The sequence below is a fragment of the Haematobia irritans genome, chromosome 1 (genome assembly GCF_050003625.1).
Source record: "Haematobia irritans isolate KBUSLIRL chromosome 1, ASM5000362v1, whole genome shotgun sequence".
Taxonomy (NCBI): domain Eukaryota; kingdom Metazoa; phylum Arthropoda; class Insecta; order Diptera; family Muscidae; genus Haematobia; species Haematobia irritans.
In genome coordinates this window covers 280,757,154-280,782,194 of record NC_134397.1, presented here as the reverse complement: position 1 = coordinate 280,782,194, position 25,041 = coordinate 280,757,154, and the positions used below count along the sequence as shown (strand labels likewise).

The following is a 25,041-nucleotide window of genomic DNA, read 5'->3' as shown; positions in this document are numbered from 1 at the left end:
AGCAATATTTCGATGTGTTACAAACGGAATGACAAAGTTAATATACCCCCATCCTATGATGGAGGGTATAAAAAATATGGAAAAAATCAGATAAATATGTACATAAAATTCAGAAGGGTGTGAAGTTAAAGTTGTTTTAGCGAAGACACAAACCACTTTAATTTTTTGGTATTTTCGTTGCAAATTTAAGACTTTTTTGCAACAAATTAAATATATTTTGCTTCATTACACATTTTCTGAACGAAAATGCGTGTATACACGCTCACAAAAAATCGCTTCTGTAACATATACTCCCAAACATATTTTGCTTCAAGCATATACATTTTTGGCTATTGCCCAAACATTTATATGTTTCATCTCTTCCAATGTATAATATGTTTGAAAGCATATTGGTCTAAACAATATATGTTTGGGTAGTCAATTTCCAAACATTTTGTATTTTTGCATCCAAATGCAATAATGTTGTCTTCCAAAAAACAATATGTTATTATGTGAACATATAATATGTTTGGAAGCATTTTGCACCCAAAAATATTATATGCTTAAAAAATTCTCCCAAACAATATTGTGCTCAAAATTTTATTTATTTATTTATATATTTACAATCATAATGAATTATGAAAATAAACAGGTAATATAGGTGCTAACAACATAGGTTTTCGACCTGAATGCTCAAAATTTTGATTCTGCCCAATTATATATTCCCCCACATCTTTCTCACTTCCACACGCTCACAAAAAATCGCTTCTGTAACATATACTCCCAAACATATTTTGCTTCAAGCATATACATTTTTGGGTATTGCCCAAACATTTATATGTTTGATCTCTTCCAATATATAATATGTTTGAAAGCATATTGGTCTAAACAATATATGTTTGGGTAGTCTAAGTTCCAAACATTTTGTATTTTTGCATCCAAATTCAACAATATTGTCTTCCAAAAAACAATATGTTATTATGTGAACATATAATATGTTTGGAAGCATTTTCCACCCAAAAATATTATATGCTTAAAAAAAATTCTCCCAAACAATATTGTGCTCAAAATTTTATTTATTTATTTATATATTTACAATCATAATGAATTATGAAAATAAACAGGTAATATAGGTGCTAACAACATAGGTTTTCGACCTGAATGCTCAAAATTTTGTTTCTGCCTAATTGTATATTCCCCCACATCTTTCTCACTTCCACGAGATTTTTTAGTTCTTAGCACCTTTTTCTGTAATACAAACATTGTAGAAGAAATTATTCAATTGTATGATTTTTTTTATTTTAATTTTACCTTTTGCCGGACGGGGATTCGAACAGCGGACCACACAGTTTGTAAGGATCAAAGAAGTAGCTGATCAATTGCCCAAGGAAAAATAAAATGTTAATTTTGTAATAACAAGCAACAACCACCAACTTAATTCAATATCGCTCCCTGTTAAATAGCGCTCCAAGCTACTAAACACATATATGTTTATAGGCTATTTCTAAATTAGTATATGTTTGCATCCAAGCATATTATATTTACAAACATTTTATGTCCCAAACATAATATGTTCTAACATATTAACATATATGTCCCAAACATGTTATGCTAGTTTATGAACATTATATGCTTGCACTCAAAAATATTGTGTTTAAAAATTTGTGTTCCAAACATATAATGTTTATAGCCAAACATATGAAAAACAGCCTTTTTCATCCGTGCACGAGATTTTTTAGTTCTTAGCACCTTTTTCTGTAATACAAACATTGTAGAAGAAATTATTCAATTGTATGATTTTTTTTATTTTAATTTTACCTTTTGCCGGACGGGGATTCGAACAGCGGACCACACAGTTTGTAAGGATCAAAGAAGTAGCTGATCAATTGCCCAAAGAAAAATAAAATGTTAATTTTGTAATAACAAGCAACAACCACCAACTTAATTCAATATCGCTCCCTGTTAAATAGCGCTCCAAGCTACTAAACACATATATGTTTATAGGCTATTTCTAAATTAATATCTGTTTGCATCCAAGCATATTATATTTAAAAACATTTTATGTCCCAAACATAATATGTTGTAACATATTAACATATATGTCCCAAACATGTTATGCTAGTTTATGAACATTATATGCTTGCACTCAAAAATATTGTGTTTAAAAATTTGTTTTCCAAACCTATAATGTTTATAGCCAAACATATGAAAAACTGTCTTTTTCATCCGTGTACTTAACATAATTTGGAGAAAAAATATAGATGCAATTCAAAAAAATATGGAAAGATGGATATTACATTCATTGGACTTTTTCGGGCATTTCTAGGAAGAGTTAAAAAGCAAAAGTGGGTATAGGGCATTAGCTCGGATATAGGAGAACTCCCCCGCAACGAGGGCAGAGGCGTAGGTCATCTAGTTAATGAGATAAAGGGGGGCACATTCTAATAACTATAAAACCGTTCTGGGGCATAGTTTTTAAACAAATTTAATTGATTCTATTAGCTTTAAGGGCGTAGAAGACTATTCTGGAGATTCCATGAGCGTAGCTGGGCTTTAAGCCTGAGGGGGGGTCAATTATATTTAGGCCAATTTTGAGGGTCGATTTTCGAGCATTTCTAGGAAGAGTTAAAAGGCAAAAGTAGGTATAGCACATTAGCCCCAAGCCAGGAGAATCCTCTCTCCCAAATACCAGAGGCGTAGGTCATCTAGTTAACGAGATAAAAAGGGGGACATTAATGTATTTTCTAACAGCTAAAAATCATTGCTGGGGCATAGTTTTTAGATCCAGATTGAGAAGAAAGCTACCGTTATATTTCCATAAACGTAGCTTATTTCAATTTTAAAAGGGGGCTAAGTAATTTTATGAACAATTTCGATATGGATTTTCACCTATTTAATCAACCAAATTTCGTCGTGATTTGTTGCTGATAGACTAAATGCAATCAAATATGAACAAATTTTGTTAATTATTTTATATTTACGACTTTAAAATAGAGTGAGTTAAAACCCAATTATATGCCTAAACTGTTCAAGCCTCTTTTTGGCTATGTCTGATAGACGAGAACGAACCAAAGGGGGTACACGTTGGTAACTCCAACTGTCGAGCGTACCCCACTGAAAATCCCATGGGCGTAGGTCATCTGTGAGAGAAGAAATCAGGGGGGGTTCAAATCAACTTTTATGCCCGTTTTTGAACGCATTATGGATACAATTTCTTTTAAATTTTGAAATAAATAGAAAGCCCAGATTGAGAAGAAAGCTACCGTTATATTTCCATAAACGTAGCTTATTTCAATTTTAAAAGGGGGCTAAGTAATTTTATGAAAAATTTCGATATGGATTTTCACCTATTTACAACCCACGACAACGAACTAAAGTGGGTATACGTAGGTAGCTGCACCCTTGGAGCATCCCCCAGTGAAAGGCCCATGGGCGTACCTCATCTGTGAGAAGAGAAAAGTCAAGGGGGTAAAAGTACTTTTTGTTACAATTTCAACTATTTTCAACACCGATTTTCACCTATTTACATCCCACGACAACGAACTAAAGTAGGTATACGTAGGTAGCTGCACTCGTGGAGCATCCCGCAGTGAACGTCCCATGAGCGTGCCTCATCTGTGAACGGAGAAAAGTTAATGGGATAGAGATTCTCCTGGCTTGGGGCTAATGTGCTATATCCACTTTTGCCTTTTAACTCTTCCCAGAAATGCTCGAAAATCGACCCACAAAATTGGCCTAAATATAATTGACCCCCCTCAGACTTGAAGCCCAGCTACGCTCATGGAATCTTCAGAATAGTCTTCTACACCCTTAAAGCTAATAGAATCAATTAAAATTTTGTAAAAACTATGCCCCAGCAATGATTTTTAGCTGTTAGAAAATACATTAATGTCCCCCTTTTTATCTCGTTAACTAGATGACCTACGCCTCTGGTATTTGAGGGAGAGGATTATCCTGGCTTGGGGCTAATGTGGTATACCCACTTTTGCCTTTTAATTCTTCCTAGAAATGCTCGAAAATCGACCCACAGACTTAAAGCCCAGCTACGCTCATGGAATCTCCAGAATAGTCTTCTACGCCCTTAAAGCTAATAGAATCAATTAAATGTGTTTAAAAACTATGCCCAAAACGGTTTTATAGTTATTAGAATTTACATGAATGTGCGCCCCTTTATCTCATTAACTAGATGACCTACGCCTCTGCCCTCGTTGCGAGGGAATTCTCCTATCTCCGAGCTAATGCCCTATACCCACTTTTGCTTTTTAACTCTTCCTAGAATTGCCCGAAAAAGTCCAATGAATGTAAAATCCATCTTATATATTTTTGAATTGCATCTATATTACTCTAAATAACTTTTTGCTCAAAATTATGTTAAGTATACACGCATTTTCGTTCAGAAAATGTGTAATGAAGCAAAATATATTTAATCTGTTGCAAAGAAGTCTTAAATTCGCAACAAAAACGAAAATGCAAAAAAATTAAAGTGGTTTGTGTCTTCGCTAAAACAACTTTAGAAAAAAACTTTATCTTCACACCCTTAAAATTCAGAAAAATACATGAAATCGATAGTACGGTTCATATAATTTAGAGTTTGAAGATCATTTCATTCAAATGTCGAACGCGACTGCGCTTCAAATGATCCAATTTTGGCATACTCTTTGCAACATTTTGGCCGGCATCTCACTAGTTGAAGTGAGGTTGTCTGTATAGAAATGAGTTTTAACGTGTCCCCACAAAATATAGTCCAATTGACCGGTCCCACACGTGAAATGAAATGTTGGGCTCTCCATAGCTCCACTGTTAGGCATGCTGTGTGATCCAATGATGCCATCAACCCATAAACCGCACCGCACATATAAACGGACCCCCAAATTTGGCTTGCGATTGCTCTAAGAGAAGCAAATTTCATCCGATTCGGCTGAAATTTGGTAAATGTTGTTAGTATATTCCTAGCTTTGGCACTATGCACAAATGTAAATATTTCATTTTTGACACTCTTGCCATTTCAACAATCAGTGGCTAATTTGTCGTGCTCTTTCATAATATGTACAAATTTAACAATATTTTTACAATATCGCAATTTTTCAATACATTTTTTTTATTTTTCTTCAAAATCTGCCACTATTTACAAATGTAAATATTGTGGTTTAAGATACATTTAGTTGATTTGTTTTAAATTATTTCATATGAAAATAATACAAATAAAAGAAGAGGAAATAACAACTTAAAATATATATATTATGGGCAACTGTAGCATTTGGTTTGCATCCAGGTGTGCTCCACACAGACTGGATTTTTACATTGCCCACATTTTTGCCTTGTAGGACGCTTCCTTTTTTTTCTCACCATGGTAGCACATATAGCAAACGGCTTTTACTTTTGAATATCCTCTATCACTTTCATCAGGCATAAAAGAAATAAGCAACGATTGTATAGGTTCGCCGATAATGTGTCTACAATGCTCAATTTGTTTTTTGTAAGTGGTTTAGAGCCGTTAAAACAAGATTCACGAAAAATTTCATGTTTTCGCTCCATTCAGGATTTTTATCCAATTTAAATCCGTTTTTAAAAACACCGAAAACTCAAAAGAAATCATAATGATATCATAGTTAGTTCAAAAGTTATAAAGGTTTCAATTCATATTTTTAATTTCCATAAAAATAAAAAATTAAAAAAAATTGTTCCTTGCCCCAAAAACTTTAAAACTTTAAATCTGAACCGATTTAAACCAAACTGACAAATACACTCCAAATCAGAGAAAAAACCTGGCTTCAGGGGCCATATATGTACATATCGGGCGTAAAATATATATGGAAGCTATAACTAAATCTAATCCGAAATTCGGTATGCATAGATAGAATGTTAATTCTACCGCCTGTGCAAAATTTCTGCTTTCACACACAGAAAAAATTATGCCGGTATCTTTATCCGTTCCAAAGGTGCTCAGGGTAATTGTATTAACTGGAAATATTATTATCTATTGTATATAATATTGCAAAACAATTTGTTGCCCTCGAACTATTGCTAAAAATAAACCTCTGTGAAACAACAACCACACACTTATTTGACAGACTGCCTCCAAAGTTGTGAATGATAGTCTATATCGCGGGCAAACGCACCATGACGTATGGTCCGAACTAAAATTAGCTAGCCAATAATGTGGTTTAATCTTTTGTACACTGCACCACGTATTTCTATATTCGGCCATATTAAAGGTACGTCTACAAAACTCACTGTTATCGTGCTCTTTAAATTCAAATCACAAATGTCTCACTGAAGGGCACTATTATTGTTTTTCATCGTTATCAAATCAAAATATTTTTGATCATAAGTAATTCGGCACTACTCAGTAGGGTTTTCTTTTTCCCTGACTTTTTTCATTCCCGGTAAAGCGGGATTTTTTCGAAATTCCCGGGATCCCGGTCAAAGGGAACCCAACTTTGATGTGGCATACATTTAGACAGTTGAATAAATTAGAAATCGCCTTATGCTACGATTACACAAGTTTACAAAAAAAATTCATGTACACTTGATGAAAACCAACTTTTCTTATGTATTTTGAGCTGCTGAATTCGAAAAAATTTTGCTCTTTTTTCTCTAAACACAATATATCTCGAGTTAGAAATGTCCGATTATAACGTTGTTGGAATTTCGACAACTGGACAACTAATAATATATGTAATGTTGATCCCTTACATCAGCCATAAAAATCATACTAAAATATGAAATATTTTGTAATACAAAAAATTTTCACAATGTTTACTTTCAGTATAGTGTTCGGAAGAACACTTTTAATATAGTGGGATTTTTGTAACATTAAAAACTGTTTGGAAATGAAAGAAACTTATTTCGATTTCACTATCATTCACATTACACTTCTAAAATCCACTTTAACTAGATTTCAACTGCCATTTGCCATATAAATATGGGATAGATTTCGCGCCTAATGTGAATGAGGTATAAATTTTAAATTAAAGAAACTATCTTAATAAAGGTTGGAATTTTCATATTTCATAAAAACATCCTTGCAATAATTATGAAATTTTGAAATTATGCAATTGCAAACGTGTGTTACATAAGGTAAAATGTCCCTTTGTTTATAAAGGTTTACTCAGTCTATCAAAATGTAGGTTTACAGAAATATGACAATCATAAATTAGGAAGCGCAATCTTCTTTTTAACAATTGAAATCTGGGCTAGAACCCACGATTATGTATGTCACACAAGGCAACTACTACTACTTGGTACCGTAGTCATTCATATTACACTTCCAAAATCCACTTTAAATAGATTCCGACTGTTATTTGCCATATAAAACCCTCTATTATATATAAAATATTGTAAAAAAAGTTTCCCGGAAATTCCCTTACTTCATTCCCGGGAAAGCGGGAGCGAAAAAATAGTAAATTCCCGGTATCCCGTTCCCGGGAAAAAACCCTACTACTTAGCCAATCAATACCACAATCCAATTTCCTCAATGGAATTGTAGAATTCCAATGGTAGAATGGTAACATTTGCAACCTTTTGCAAAAGGTTACAAATTTTAACAAAGATATGTACATATATTTTTTATTCGGTCTGTGTTTGTTTCAAGAACGTTTTAAAATTCTTGACGGATTGATAACATTGAAATCATATCATTATAGGATTGAAAACCTAAAAAAAATAATAATTTGCCATATATGAGAATATGCCTTATACGAATACGTGCAAGTTTGTCGTCTATGCCTCCGCAAATAGACACAGTAGAAAAGTCTTTGTATATACTTTTGAAAATTTAGCTTTGGATTTTGGGCGCAAAGTTAAATTTTCAAAAGTATATACAAAGACTTTTCTACTGTGTCTATTAAAAAACAAGCCTTCCTTTTGCAAATAAAAGTGGGTATTAAGTTCGAGTTTAGCCGCTAAAATCGCCATTTTTCACGATTACTTTTCTTTAACAATCCATTTTAAAGAATGTAAAATTTATGAAAAATTGTTTTAAGCTATTCCCCATCAAGTTATAATAAAATTTTGCATAAAAGAGGTATAATTTTATACTTTTTTTACTAAATTATTTTTAATTTTAGCGGCTAAACTCGAACTGAATACCCACCTTAAGAAAGATTCCTCTAAAAATATTCCGTTAAAAGTTTACCCATCTGTGAAGGGAAAAGTATCTTACAGAACAACCTCGCCGGGAATAATTCCCCACAAGTCTTTCATGTGAAACCAAGAACATACCGGATAGAATACCTTATTCTTGATTTTTATTCAAACTTGATGAACTTTTTATATTATTAGAAACGCTTAGTTAAAAATATTTCGAATAAAATTAGCTTTATTTCATTACAATCGGTGCACAACTTTTGATTTTGTAAGTAACTTGCTATAAATCATCGCGATTTATAAATACATTTTCTAATGTGTAAATAACATTTTCTGACGTAAGTGTTTGTATGTAATAAGACAGTTTTTTATGGTTCTGTTGATTAAGAACTGAATATTGTTTTTAAGGTTATTTGGGACGCTGAATCCAAATCAGTTGGTTTTTCTATCTGCTCAACTTTTTGAGATATACCGCTATTTTCAAAATGAAGGCACTTCGGCTACATATATTGGAATAACTTTAAAAATGTTCACCATATTAAATTTAAAAAAATCCAAAACTCCCAATCAAAATTCTCTTTAAGCCGTGCTTAAATTGTTTTTAAATGTTCCAAGTATGTTAGTTTTAGAGATACATTCAGTTCTTAATCAACAGAACCATTGTTCCCTTACCATTCGAATAGCTTCAAATTGATTTTATAATGGATAATTGTCGTCCGCCGAATAAACAAATTTATATCGGCTTAGCCATTCTCTGCTCAATATGTTTTTTTCGTGGATATTCAGGACAGTTTGTTTCTACTTACCAAAAGAACCATTTAGAGAAAAAATTTGCCTCTAATATGGGATTAGCTTTGGGCTCTTTTCTCTCTTTATTTCTGTTCATATTTATGCGATGGCAACGGATTTTAGTAAACGCGATATAATATTATTTGTTTCAACTCTATGGCAACAAACGAAAAACAACCGAACTCTATGAAATTCTCACGCGCTATGGTCACTACTCGCAGCCCTTCTTCTAATCAAAACACTATAACCAATCTTGGTGTTTTGACTGCGGGACTGACACACTCATAATTTACGACATTTCATCACAGCAACAAAATCGACAACTGTGGTAGCCTAGGAAATTATCTTGTCACAGTTTGATACATTTATCTAAACCCATTGTGACAGCTTCTGATCATCACAGAGTTTTTTTATGCGTGTCAGGCATGGTAAAATTGTTGGAATCTGTTTATTATATTATTCCGAGTGCTGCAAAACTGTTTTGCAGTACTCGAAACTATAACTGAATGTGCATAATGAATTTAATATAATTTTAATTAAGTCCATTTATTTTCATTAAAGCGTCAGGCGAAAGCATTTATGTATTTCCACAGCAAGAAGTTTCTTAAGCCTTTGATAATAAATTTGATAATTTTTTTTTATTTTTATGTTAGACTGTATCAATACAGGTTGATTTTACGCCCAAATGAGATTTTTAGACGTAAAATTACTGTACTGTTCTCCAAAAATTTGAAATGTATGCAAAAAAAAAGTAAGTTGTAAAATAGATGCTAAAATTGACTTATATTTATTGTGAACAATATATTTTGTTTTAGTTTATTTTTAAAATTTTGTAAGTACGTCTCAAAATTTTTGGAACTAAATGGCAGTAAAATTTCAATGACAAACAAATAAGTAATCTTTAATATCACGTAAAACTAATTTATATATTTATAATTTATATATATATATATATATATATATATATATATATATATATATATATATATATATATATATATATATATATATATATATATATATATATATATATATATATATATATATATATATATATATATATATATATATATATATATATATATATATATATATATATATATATATATATATATATATATATATATATATATATATATATATATATATATATATATATATATATATATATATATAAAGGTGGCTTCCTTTTTTCCAAAACTAGAAATTATTAAACCAATATATTGTGTATATTGTGCACTGGTTGCTCGCCTTGCAAAGACAGAGACATGGGTTCAATCCTGTTTTCGAACAAACACCAAACAGTGGACCATACGCTCAGTAATGCAGGTGAGATTTCTGAGTGTTTGAAAGCTTTTCTAAGAAGTAAAAATAAAAAATACAAATTTTTAACCTAAAACCTTTGAGTCAATTTGACATGGTAAGCTGAAAATTTTCCCGAACAACGCAGATGGTGCAAATGGTTCTTGGCCCGAAGCTCTAAGCGAGTAGCACATAAAGAAATATCCGTCCGAAATATCCGAGTTGCATATAAAGAAATATGCCGTCTAAATTTTTTTCTAAACAAAATAAAAATCCGATCGTGATTTTTACTTTGTTTTAGAATTTCTTTATAGATTAACAAAAATTCATTTGAATATATTTGGGACTACATGGTACATGGTTAAATTCTTAGGTATAGATACACTCATAGAAAAAAGACTGCTGTTAATAGCAAACGCTGTCTGCTGTTTTTCAGCAAACAAAATACTGCTAACAAGCTGCTAAAACAGCAAACAATCGGTTTTTTGGGATAGCAGACATACTGCCGAAAAGTTAGTAGTTTGCTGAAATTTGCTGCTGATCCGAATAAAATTATAAATTCACTTCAGTCTATTTGAAAGTAGAATTACTGTCGCACTAAGCCAAAAATAGTCAAATGGTACACATTAAATAACTTTAAACATTAAAAACATTTGGGAACAAGTCGCACTATTTAATAATTGACCCACATGTAGATCGGGGTTTTTACAGAGATTTTTATACGCCAAACCCCTATGAAAATGTGGATTTGCTGGAAAAGTATACGAACAGACCTATTATGTCAACGCCGCCAAAGCATCACATTTAAAAGACTTTAATACGATGCAAGCCGGGAAATTAAAAAAAAAATCATATTATTATTTTGTGTTGTTTTATTGCGGAGATTATATTTGGTAAGTATTGTATTTGTCATTTAGGAAATTTGCCATTCTTTTCGTAGTCATTTACTACCGAGAATCCCCACCACGTAGAAAACATTTGTCCGTTTATCACCGTGGTGCAACGGTTAGCATGCCCGCCTTGCATACACAAGATCGTGGGTTCGATTCCTGCTACGACCGAACACCAAAAAGTTTTTCAGCGGTGGATTATCCCACCTCAGTAATGCGGGTGACATTTCTGAGGGTTTCAAAGCTTCTCTAAGTGGTTTCACTGCAATGTGGAACGCCGTTCGGACTCGGCTATAAAAAGGAGGTCCCTTGTCATTGAGCTTAGCATGGAATCGGGCAGCACTCAGTGATAAGAGAGAAGTTCACCACTGTGGTATCACAATGGACTGAATAGTCTAAGTGAGCCTGATACATCGGGCTGCCACATAACCTAACCTAACCTATCTCATCACATTTAACATAACTTTTTTCATTAATAAAAGATTGATGTTGATTCACACGTAACAAGTTACATGTTGCAGCGTCTATCAGCGTGTTGGAAAAATATCTGAATGAAGAATCACTTTATTCCATTTGGCAAGTCGAACATTGTTTACCATATACCTTTCACAATTTTAAGCATAATAACTATGTTTTCAGCACTTTATTTTGTCAACGCCGCCAAAGCATCACATTTAAAAGACTTTAATACGATGCAAGCCGGGAAATTAAAAAAAATCATATTATTATTTTGTGTTGTTTTATTGCGGAGATTATATTTGGTAAGTATTGTGTTTGTCATTTAGGAAATTTGCCATTCTTTTCGTAGTCATTTACTACCGAGAATCCCCACCACGTCGAAAACATTTGTCCGTTTATCACCGTGGTGCAATGGTTAGCATGCCCGCCTTGCATACACAAGATCGTGGGTTCGATTCCTGCTACGACCGAACACCAAAAAGTTTTTCAGCGGTGGATTATCCCACCTCAGTAATGCGGGTGACATTTCTGAGGGTTTCAAAGCTTCTCTAAGTGGTTTCACTGCAATGTGGAACGCCGTTCGGACTCGGCTATAAAAAGGAGGTCCCTTGTCATTGAGCTTAGCATGGAATCGGGCAGCACTCAGTGATAAGAGAGAAGTTCACCACTGTGGTATCACAATGGACTGAATAGTCTAAGTGAGCCTGATACATCGGGCTGCCACATAACCTAACCTAACCTATCTCATCACATTTAACATAACTTTTTTCATTAATAAAAGATTGATGTTGATTCACACGTAACAAGTTACATGTTGCAGCGTCTATCAGCGTGTTGGAAAAATATCTGAATGAAGAATCACTTTATTCCATTTGGCAAGTCGAACATTGTTTACCATATACCTTTCACAATTTTAAGCATAATAACTATGTTTTCAGCACTTTATTTTCGTTTTTATTTAAATAAATTATAATAAGCTAGTTGCGCTTGGCGTTTCACAAAATATAAAATGGCTCTTCTAACAGTACACACAAAAAAATTTTTTTCTGATTCAATCACAAAATTAATTGATCCAATTAATTTTTAATTGAAATGTCTTCAATTACAGAAATGATAGTATCAATTAAAAAATTAATTGAAGGTCGATTAAAAAGTTAATTGATCCAATTAAAAAATTAATTAATACTATTATTTTTGTAATTGATTTTTGTTTCAATTAAAAAATTTGTTGAATCAATTAAATTTTTAATTGAATATTTTTTAAAACTCAATTAAAATTTTAATTGGAAAAATGTTCGTAAAATTTTTTTGTGTGTAGTGATGGCAAAATACGTTCATGTACATTTTGTACTTTTTGATATGCTTCCCCATCACAGTTGCCGATTGTTGTAGTGACATTTACGAGTCTGTGGTAGCGATGAGGATGAAATGGAACTTTGAAGTGGTGGCAGGGCACATATTGTTTTAATAACACTAGTTTACACTCAAAATGTACACTTGAAGAAAGTCAACTTTTAGAGCTGCTGATATTCCGTTACTTTTAAATTTTCGCTCTTTTTTCACTAAACACAATTGTTGAAAAAAACCAATCTTGATTTAAACTTGTGAAACCGTTTATTCAAATTTTGGTATCTTTTGGTAGAAGTTTTTCAACAATTAAATTATTTTTATGTATACTGACAATATGTGAAAAGTTATACAAATTTCAATGATATTTTGATTTATATAAAATCTGGTATGCACAAGTAACAATTATTAACATATTCTCCCCCACGTAAATTGACTTGGGAAATTTTCATAAATTTATGTGGATTCGACATCAATTAAGGCCAGTTTAGATATAGGTCGTTTGAGGATGCCGACACTTGTTCTAACATCTGCTGATCTTGATATGCCGTCTTTTCCTTTGTACAAATGGACTATTCGACCAAGTCCCCATTTTGATCTAGGAGCGTTCGTATCACATATGAGGACCAAACATCCCACATTCATGTCTTTAGTTGGTAGGCACCATTTCACGCGACGAGTGAGATCGGGGAGATATTCTCTTATCCATCTTGACCAAAATCCATTTTTTAAGTTTTGAGCCACTCTCCATTGTTTTCTCAAACTATTGAGTTTTGGATCGTAAGTTGCAGGTACTTGATTTGAGTTTGTAGTTCCTAGCAGGAAGTGGTTTGGTGTTAAAGGTTCCGGGTCGTGGGGAGTTACTGGAGTATGCGTAAGAGGTCTTGAATTTACTATATTTTCAGCTTCTAGTAGGAGACTGTAAAACACTTCGTATTTTGGGATCATATCTCTCATCAGTACATGTAGTGCTTTTTTAACTGACTGTATTAGTCGTTCCCATGCTCCTCCTGAAGCTGGGTCGAATGGCGTATTGAAAAGCCATTTTATTCCCCAAAAACATGACGATCTTTTAATTTGGTCAAAGTCTAAAAATTCAAGTTCATTTCGAAGCTCTTTTTTTATAGCAACGAAATTTTTTCCATTATCGCTTCTTATTTGAGTGGGAATACCTCGTCTGTTTATAAAATTTCTTAAAGCAATTAGAAAGGCATCCGTGGACAAATCGGTTACAATTTCCAAGTGTATTGCCCTTACTGTGAGACACGTAAATAATGCTACCCATCGTTTTTCGTGTCGGCGGTGGAAAGACACATTAAATGGCCCAAATATATCTACTCCTGTATATGTAAAGGGACGAATAAATGGTGTTACCCTATCTGCTGGTAGTATCCCCATTTGTGGTTGAGTTGCGTTTGCCTTCCTTATTTTGCAAAGCACGCACTGATTTTCAATTCTTTTCACTAATACCCTAAGGGAAGGTATCCAATACTTTTGTCTCACCATTCCTATGACAGTCTCTGTGTTTTGATGGCATGTTTTCTTGTGATAGTATTCAACAAGTAAAAACGAAAATCTATGGTCTTTCGGGAGAATAATAGGTTTCTTAGCATAGTCAGACAGTATTTCGGCATTACCTAGTCTTCCTCCGACCCTTATTAGTCTTTGCTCGTCTATGTATGGACTAAGAGACACCATGGAACTGGATTTATCAATTGTCGTTCCTTCTAGCAGCTTTGAATATTCCTCCTGGAAATTTTCTTTTTGAATCTCTCTTACCAAAAAGAATTCTGCATGTTGTATTTCATCGGAATCCAATTCGTTTCCTTTTGTTGAATTTCTTCTTATACAAGAAGCGAATCTCAAAATCCAACCCATGACGCGTATTACTTTAGTGTATTTGGATGACCGATTTATGATGGAATTAACAAATTCGACATTTTGTATTATTATTAATGAAAATTTCGACTTTAAGAATTCATCACTTCTATCTTTTATGTCCAACATCAAATTGTCTTTTGGCCAGTGCTTTTCATCTTGTTTTAGAAAGTCTGGACCAGTTTTCCAACGTCCCTGTGGTTCGTAATTGTATGAAAATCCTCTTGTAGCGGTATCGGCTGGGTTCAAGGCCGTGGGACACCAACGCCAGTCTGTGATTTCGGAATCCTCTAAGATTTCCGAAACCCTATTTGCAACATACTGCTTATACTTTCTATGGTCTGATCTGATCCACTTTATTACTGTGTGTGAATCACTCCAAAAGAAAACTTCGTTAACCTTTATACGGTCGTGACATGTTGTTATTGTTTGCTTCAATCTTGTTGCCATTACAGCGGATTGTAACTCTAATTTCGTTATCGAATGATAACGTATAGGAGCGCAACTCGTTTTTCCGGCTACGAATACGACGTCTGTCTTTTCTTTGTAAAGAACTCTCCAATAGGCCACAGTTGCCATTGAGTCTTCGCTTGCGTCGCAGAACATATGTAGCTCGATTTTCACTGCTGGGTCAATTGAAAAATAATACCTGGGTATTGCATATTGAGCGACTTTGTCCAAATTTTGAAGCCATTTTTTCCATTTCTCATTTATTTCTTCAGGCAAACTATCGTCCCATTCGACTCCACATTGCCATGCCTGTTGCATCAAAATTTTCACCGATATCATATAATCGGCAACAAATCCGAAGGGATCGAAAACGGACATTGAAGCACTGAGAAGTTGTCTCTTTGTAGGGATTACTTTCATTTCTAAAACTTCCTTTGGAACTTTGTGAAATTGAAGTTTGAAAAGAAATACGTCCAAGCGTGGGTCCCAATTCATTCCCAGAATTCGTTCAATGTGATCTTTACCAATATGTACAGTGTTATCGTTTGATATACCTAGGGTTAGCGCTACGGTTTTCGAATTTGTAACGAGATTATGCATAGTAAACCCCCCCGCTTGGTGAATATGTTTTATATTTTGAACAACCCTAATGGCTTCTTCGTTTGTCTCAAAACAGTCATCATAATCGTCGACATAGTGATTATTTATAACACTATACGAAGCTCGCGGGAACATTTCAGAAAACTCGGCCGCGTTAGTATTCTTAACATACTGTGCAGTACATGGGGAGCATGTAGCTCCAAAAATCATTCTCTGCATCACGTATGTCTTTGGCGGCTTGGAAGGATCTCCGTCTCTCCACAGGAATCTCTGAGCATCTTGGTCCGGGGTTACTATCTTCACTTGATGGAACATTTCTTTTAAATCGCCGCACACTGCAATTGGAGCTTGTCGAAACTGAAATAATACTTTAATCAACGGCTGATTTAAATCAGGGCCTGGAAGTAGAGCCTTATTCAATGAAATTTTGTCTACTTCTGCTGCGGCATCAAATAGAAGTCGAAGCTTTTTTTTTGTTTCAGTTTTTACGCCAAAATATGGCAAGTAAAAACATTTCCCGTTTCTTGTGGATGCTTCTTCTTCAGATAGAATTCTTGCGTATCCTTTGTCAATATATTCTTGTATTTTGTTCCTATATTCTTCAGCGTATTGGGCGTCTTTTCCCATTTTCTTTTCTACGAGTTTAAGGCGGTTGAAGGCCATGGCATACGTGTTTGGGAATCTTTCAAATTCATTTCTCCATAAGAGTCCAGCCTCGAATCTATCCCCTTCTTTTTTTACCGTTTGTCTAAGAAGCTCTAAAGCCCTTTTATCATTTGGGGATATAGTCGGCTCTGTATGGCGTATACCGAAAGTTTCAATACCAAAATATTCCTTCATTAGACTTTCTAGTTTTTCAAATTTATCAGGCTCGTCGAACGTATTTAGTGGCCGTAAGTGACAAGAAACAAAGTCCTTCTTGATATTTTCTTCCACTGGTCCATATACTAGCCAACCAAGTCTCGTTTTAGTTTCAATAGGTTCAGAAGGTGATCTCATCTTGGGTGTTTCAATCGGAACGGTTAGGAAGGCATGAGCAAGGCTGATAATCATCTTTGGCTTCACGTCATTATAGCTGGAAAAGGGACATTCGACTTTAGTTATCTTGTTATCAAATTTTTGCAGCGGCAAATCAATTTTATCTGTAGAATAGACATTTTTCATATTATAACGCTCGCAATCTGGACCTCTTCCACTTATTGTGATATCCACGATTTCAACACTTTCCCGCGATACCTGGCGATTAATCCATTGAATTTCTAAGACGTCTTTTTTACCTTTCAATCCCAACAGATTTTTTACTTCCTCGTCAATCATCGAAACATTTGCTCCGTCGTCTATAAATGCATATATTTCAACGGTCCGGTTTGAGCCATATAAACGCACCGGAATTATCTGAAACAATACTGATTTTGCGTTTACCTCTGCTAGACAACTTCGGGCTTGAGTTTCAACTACTTCGGTTTTACCTTGCTCCTTGCTGTTATGTAAAACTTCGTTATGAATACTACAACATCCATTGATTCCACACTGTTTTTTTGAAAAACAGTTTTTTGTCTGATGTCCAAATTTTAAGCACGAGAAGCATAGCTTCAAATTCTTTACCTTTCTCCATTTAACCTGAACTGGAAGGTTTGCAAATGTTTGGCATACAGAGAGTGACTTACAATTTTCTTTACAAATCGGACATTTCCTGTCGTTAATTGTAACACAAGCGAATTTTTTCTTAGCCTCCTTGGAGTTCATAGGCAGAGAATCCTTGACTATGTTAATTACTTTTCGGAGCTCTGATAACCATTCTGCAAATTCTCTGACAGTAGGCATGTGGCCAAGCTGAAGCGATTTTTCTGCCCACGATAGTCTTTTATTTGGCGGAAGTTTTGCTACCAGCTCACTTAGCAGTAATGGGTTGGCAAGGTGATGGTATCCCCCTACGGAGCTGAGGAATGCAGTCATGGTTCCCACCTTGTGGGTGAATTCAATTAAGGCATCTAGGTCCGAATCTTCCACGTTTGGTAAAGATCGTATTTTTTCTATCTGCGATCTTATTAGCTGTTCTGGCCTGCCATAAGACTCCTCCAGCGTTTTTATTATGTCGCTCACATTTTTCGAAGATGTTAGTAATGACTCTACCGTCTCTCTTGTTTTTCCTTCTAAGCAGTCCCTTAACCGCATTATATTGTGTAGGTCAGAGTATTGAAATTCTTCTGTGGTGGTTAGGAAAGATTCTTTAAAGGTAGGCCAGTCTTCCGGTATTCCGGAAAACTTTGGTAAGGGGTAGATTTTCTTAGCTCGATGTATAATAGACTGCGATTCGAGAACAGGTTGAATTGTCTGTCCAGTTCGGTTGGGAGCCATTGGCGGTTGTTGATTTTGTTCGTAGTTATTTAAAGATAAAATTGTACTTACATTTTGGTTTGGTTCCCTAATTACTGATTGATTTAGTTCTCGTGAAATTTCATCTCTTACTTCTGCGCGAAGTGAGGTTAGTGACTCCCGCATTTGAATATTGTTGTTTTCAACCATGACTTGAATAGATGATATTTGACTCGAAAATAATAGCCTCATGGACTCGAATTGTTGTTGAAACATTGCAGTTACTTGGTTCAATTCAATATTTGGCGAAGTTATTGATTCAGGTGACGACGATGGTAAGGGAGGATGTAAATCGACCAACGGGATATTTGTTTCCTGGTGTTCTCTAGCTGGCGAGTTTGGTCTTCCACATACTTGTACTTGATGAGGGGAATCCTTTTCCGGAAGCCCTCGGGATGGTGAACGTGTCAATGGCATTATTGGCGAAAGACCCTGTAGTCTTCTACTTTTTCTCATAAATCTTCTACGTTAGAAGCAGATTGTTCCCAATATGAACAAATATCTTTATTTCAATGATCCTTCACAAAAACAGATCCTATTCTCGTTTTCAAAACAAAATTTGAATAAATAATTGTTGAAAAAAACCAATCTTGATTTAAACTTGTGAAACCGTTTATTCAAATTTTGGTATCTTTTGGTAGAAGTTTTTCAACAATTAAATTATTTTTATGTATACTGACAATATGTGAAAAGTTATACAAATTTCAATGATATTTTGATTTATATAAAATCTGGTATGCACAAGTAACAATTATTAATTATTAACACAATATATCTCGAGTTAGAAATGTCCGATTATAATGTTGGTATTTAAATGAAAGGTAATAAGATGACGAATAATCGTGTGTAATTGGATCTGCGATAAGTGGTTCAAATATCAATGCGAAAAGTCAAAAAAATCGTATTTTACAATTAACCTTTTCCGACAGAAAAGTATAAAGCATTAAAAAAATTCTTAGTTTTCCTTTATTTATTATTAATTCATCATTCCTGACATTTCGCAATTTCACTGAATTGCTTCTTCGAGGTATTCGATTAAATTAAACAATTAAAATAAATTATAAGTACATAACACATTACAACATCTTATTCTAGAACACAATCATCCAGGCGAACATAAACGCTAGGTAGTAGCAACTATCTTTTACTTACATCTACGACAATGATATCACAAAATTATCTTATTATAATGAAGCAAATTTCAAATTATAACGATCAGATTACGACATCACTTGTCAAAATCATCTCTTTATTTTCTAGTACTTTTCTAAACTTCCCCTTTTGTTATTTTAATTGCTATTATTTGTAGTAGTAATATGAGCATAACCAAATATATGTGGTAATGTCGGTTAGGTTAGGTGGCAGCCCGATGTATTAGACTCACTTAGACTATTCAGTCCATTGTGATGGTTAGGTTAGGTTAGGTTAAAGTGGCAGCCCGATTAAATTTCAGGCTCACTTAGACTATTCAGTCCATTGTGATACCACATTTAACTAAAAGTACCTATTACATATGGGCACTTCTAGTCTTAACCACTGAACCTTCTCTATTATTTACTTTTGTGGAACCAACCAGATTGCTCCAAAAACATTAACAAACTGCTTAAGTTAACGTTTTCCAGGTCAGCCAGTAATCTAAAGCTATATGCTCCTAAAATTCGCTTACGCCTTACACACAAAGCAGGACACTCACACAAGAGGTGTTTAATTGATTCCTTTTCCTCCACGTCATGACAGCTTATACAATAGTCATTATACTTCGCACCTATAGTTTTTGCAAATTCGCCTATCAGGCAGCGACCCGTTATAGCAGATATTAGGAGTGCTATCTGACGCCTTGAGAACACTAGCATATCTAGTGTGCGGTTTAAGTTTAAATGGGGCCATATTTGCTTGGTGTCGTTACAACCCTTGCAATTTTCCCATCGAATATTGTCCATCATAACAGCCTTCTCACGCAGTAAGAGCTTGCAGGTGGCCAGAGGCATACCAACAGATTCTAGTTCCCCTGGAATATGTAAGGTAGTTCCTAGCCGTGCTAACACATCTGCTTCACAGTTCCCAGGTATGTTCCTATGACCAGGCACCCATATTAGGTGAATATTGTACTGCTCAGCCATCTCGTTGAGAGATTTGCCGCAGTCTATGGCCGTTATTGAGTTAAGGAACACAGAGTCCAAGGATTTTATTGCAGGTTGACTGTCTGAGTATATATTAATGCCAATATTTGTTGGAACATTACTTCTCAGCCAATTCACCACCTCTCTTATTGCCAATATTTCAGCCTGAAAAACACTACAGTGATTAGGTAATCTTTTCGCTATTCGAATTTCCAGATCTTTAGAATATACTCCGAACCCCACTTGTCCATTCAATTCGGAGCCATCAGTATAGAAATCTATATATCTTTTATTCCCCGGGGTCTGTGTACACCACGCCTCACTGTTGGGAATTAGAGTTTCAAACTTTTTGTCGAAAAGTGGTTTTGCCAGGGTGTAATCCACTACGTTAGGCACATCTGGCATTACTTTGAGGACCGAACTATGACCGTACATTTTTTCCGACCACAGCGATAGCTCGCGCAACCGCACAGCCGTTGTTGCAGCTGACTGTTTGGCCAAAATGTCTAAAGGCAATAGATGTAGCATGACATTAAGGGAGTCTGTTCCTGTCTTACTAAATGCGCCTGAGATACATAAGCTCGCCATACGCTGAACTTTATCTAAACAAGTCGGTTTCTGAAGTGCCGGCCACCAGACTACAACACCATATAGCATTATAGGTCTAACCACTGCCGTGTATAGCCAATGCACAATTTTTGGTCTTAGTCCCCACATTTTCCCTATTGCCTTTTTGCACGAGTACAAAGCTACCGTGGCTTTTCTCGCCCTCTCTTCAATATTAAGCCTAAAATTCAGCTTCCTGTCCAAAATAACGCCAAGGTATTTTGCACACTCACCAAAGGGAATTTCAGTACCCCCTAAGGAAATGGGCCTAACCGTGGGAGTTTTGCGATCTTTGCAGTACATGACTATTTCTGTCTTTGCTGGATTTACACCAAGACCATTATCTTTCGCCCATTTCTCAGTCATCCGGAGAGCTCTCTGTATAATATCTCTGATTGTGGATGGGAATTTTCCCCTGACTGCTAGCGCCACATCATCTGCGTATGCCACCACTTTTATCCTTTCTTTTTCTAGAGAAACCAGAAGGTTGTTTATAGCAACATTCCAAAGAAGAGGTGATAGAACTCCTCCTTGGGGAGTGCCTCTGTTCACATACTTTTGTATGTTTGTTTGCCCTAGTGTGGCTGAAATACGTCTCTTCATTAGAAGTTCGTCTAACAGCCAAGGTATTTTGCACACTCACCAAAGGGAATTTCAGTACCCCCTAAGGAAATGTGCCTAACCGTGGGAGTTTTGCGATCTTTGCAGTACATGACTATTTCTGTCTTTGCTGGATTTACACCAAGACCATTATCTTTCGCCCATTTCTCAGTCATCCGAAGAGCTCTCTGTATAATATCTCTGATTGTGGATGGGAATTTTCCCCTGACTGCTAGCGCCACATCATCTGCGTATGCCACCACTTTTATCCTTTCTTTTTCTAGAGAAACCAGAAGGTTGTTTATAGCAACATTCCAAAGAAGAGGTGATAGAACTCCTCCTTGGGGAGTGCCTCTGTTCACATACCTTTGTATGTTTGTTTGCCCTAGTGTGGCTGAAATACGTCTCTTCATTAGAAGTTCGTCTAACAGCCTAAGTATACCTGGATCAACATTCAGAGTTGTCAGTCCATTTAATATCGAGCTCGGATGGACATTATTGAACGCCCCTTCGATGTCTAGAAACGCCACGATTGTGTATTCTTTGACAGATAGTGAGCTTTCAACAAAGCTGATCAGTTCATGCAATGCGGTCTCAGTAGACCTGCCCTTCAAGTATGCATGCTGTCGTTTCGAGAGCAAACCTGAATCCACGCTAGTTCTAAGATACATGTCCATCATCCTCTCCAGGGTCTTAAGTAGGAATGAGGATAAGCTGATTGGTCGGAAATCCTTCGCACTCGAGTGAGAGGCTTTTCCTGCTTTAGGTATGAAGACGACTTTTGTTTCCCTCCACTTTTCTGGAATATATGCTAAGTTTACACATTGTTTATATATCACCGTCAACCAGGGGATAATTCTTTCAGCCACTGCCTGTAACTCCGCCGGAGTAATTCCATCAGGTCCGGGGGATTTGAATGGTCCAAAGCTATTTAAAGCCCATTTTATTCTAGATTCCGACACAATTTCCTCGATAGGAAATGATCGCTGAGCCTCTGTTACACCGCCGGAACATGGTTCAACCGTCTGATTTCCAGGGAAGTGTGTGTTCAAAAGTACCTCCAACGTCTCCTCACTGGACGTTGTCCAATTTCCCTCCGATGTTTTAATGAAACCTGGAGCGGTGTTAGTGGATGCTAGTACCTTCCGTAGTCTGGAAGCCTCTGACGTATTCTCAATACTGCTACAGTAATCATCCCAAGAGTTTTGTTGAGACCTTCTCAGTTCTCGTTTATATTCTCTCAGATTCATCTTGTAAGTGTCCCAATCCTCCGGAGCTCTTGTGGACTTTGCTTTGTTAAAGAGCTTCCTGCAGGATTTCCTCATATTACTTAACTCCGTAGTCCACCATGGCGGCCGATTTTTTCCCCTTGGCTTTCCTCTAGGGCATGCAGCTTTCAGTGAAATGTTGAAGGCCTTAGTAATCCGCTCCACTGCGCGTTCGATATCTTGCACAGTGCTCATATTTGTCTCCGGCACTTCCGGTATCATCAAATTGAACGATTCCCTATACCTATTCCAATCAGCTTTCCTAACATTTGGCGGAAATATGGTCTTTGAAGTACGAACAGCCAATCTGAAACTGATGTAGCGATGATCTGAGAAGCTATGTTCCCTCAAAACTTGCCACTCAGATATCTTATCATTCAGTTCCGGAGAGGTCAACGTTACGTCCAAAACCTCTTGTCTGTTCCTGGTGACGAAGGTTGGTGCATCTCCCTTATTGCAAACTACCAGGTTAGTACGCAAAATAAACTCTATTAGCGACTCTCCCCTTGCATTAGTATCACTACTTCCCCAAATACTATGATGTGCATTTGCATCGCATCCCATAATGAGTTTTGTCTTTGTTTTTAGTGACTCCTCAACTAAGGTCTTAACGGCACAGGGTGGCATATCCCTATCATGTCCCATGTAGACCGAAGATACCCAATATTTGCATGTGGATATCTCTAGACTGGCTACGACAGTATCTGCATTGCTCAATGAAGGAAGCATAAACAAGTTTAGTTCGTTTTTAGCAATTATACATGCTCGATTTATATCGTTACCGGTATTATGCAAAAGTTTGAAACCCGGAGTGCTTAATTCACAGATCTTGTTCTTATATATGTATGGTTCTTGAATAAGAACTATATCTATGTCTCCTTTCATCAGGAGAACTTTTAAGGCAGCACAAGCGGCCTTACAATGGTGAAGATTTATCTGGAGGAACCGTAGAACCATCCAAATTTTCAACCACCGTCACATCAGCCGCTTCAATTGAGTCATCAAGGGCTTCCTCTTCACAGATCTCGGTGACTCTCGCAACAATCCGCGGTTCAGCTTTGGTGTGGCTTGAGCCTGTAGAAACTTCCCGCATATGATTTTCGCCATAGTCTGTAGGTTTTATGTCTCCTTCGGCTTCGCTAGGAGATTTTTTCACTGCTGACTCTACCGGAGGCTTGTCCGTTTCGGTATCCTTTGGCTGATCGCTTTTGTATACCTTCGTATGGATATCATGAAAGCCATAACTTACGCGTCCTTGGTTCTGGGCTAGATGTGGCAGCGACTCTATGTTTAATATAAACACCGCATGTCGTCTTGGTCCATCCACCTCATCCAAACGACCAACCTTCCAATCGGCGGTTGGAAGATCTGGGTTACATTCTTTTAGTCTCTCTAGTATTGACTCAGGATCATGAGGGTTTGCCGGTATCCATGCATGTGCTCTAGGTTTAGCCGGTATGTCTTTTTTATCGACTAACTCCAAAGCGGCTCCTTCCCAAACTTCACCAATTAGCATCAATGCAGCTTTAAAGCAATCCATAGACCTCTGGTCTGCAAAAGCTATTAACTTATATCGTCCTTGATACCATCCAGCATCTTGCCGTCGAGGACTTGGTCCGGGAAACTTTTTTCGCACCTCTGAGTAGACACCAGACATCGCGTTCTCAATTTCCCCCCATTTTTGCCTTGGAATCATACCGTCCAATGCTCCTTTATTAATAATAGCCATCACAAGGCTGTCTTTTGCAACTGAGGCAAACGATCTTTGATCCCGTTTAGAGGATGGTAGCTCATCCGGTGATCGTTCCCTTTTTCCAGCTTCAAGAATTCCTTGAGCCCATTTTAAGGAATCGCTTTGCTTAGCCGACAACGTGCTTGGGTCGACTGATCCTAATTTCTTTAGGATAAACAAAGCATTTCTTCGTTCCTTGAATCTCTTTCGAGAGGGATTGCCTCCTTTTGATGTCGTCACCTTAGAAAAGGTTCGACTTGTCAAAGTGTCACCGCCAGTCGACCCGTCTACAGGTCGACTAATTGGGCCTGACTCTTGGTCGCTGCCCAAATTTATAACTTCAGTCGTTACCCGTCCACTGGGCCCTGAAGTTAGCAACCCAGTGGATGACTTTGAATTTCGCTGCATGGTGGTTTATTATTTCCACCACACGTGAAATTCGTAATAAGTACTTATTACGATGAAATACTCCGCTATTAGAAAACACGTCCGTTCAGTTCGACGGTTGAATAATAACCATTGTGATACCACATTGGTGAACTTCTCTTATCACCGAG

At 36.0% G+C, this 25,041-nt stretch overlaps 2 protein-coding genes across 2 annotated transcripts in view; both read right to left on the bottom strand.

Annotated features, from left to right (window-relative positions):
• The window catches only part of LOC142227896 (putative multidrug resistance-associated protein lethal(2)03659), a 67,056-nt gene that overhangs the window by 12,426 nt on the left and 29,589 nt on the right, over positions 1-25,041 (bottom strand). The window lies entirely within an intron of this gene.
• LOC142236831 (uncharacterized) lies at positions 13,311-18,575 on the bottom strand. The gene has a single exon (XM_075308125.1). The coding sequence runs from the start codon at positions 18,573-18,575 to the stop codon at positions 13,311-13,313; it is 5,265 nt and encodes a 1,754-aa protein (XP_075164240.1).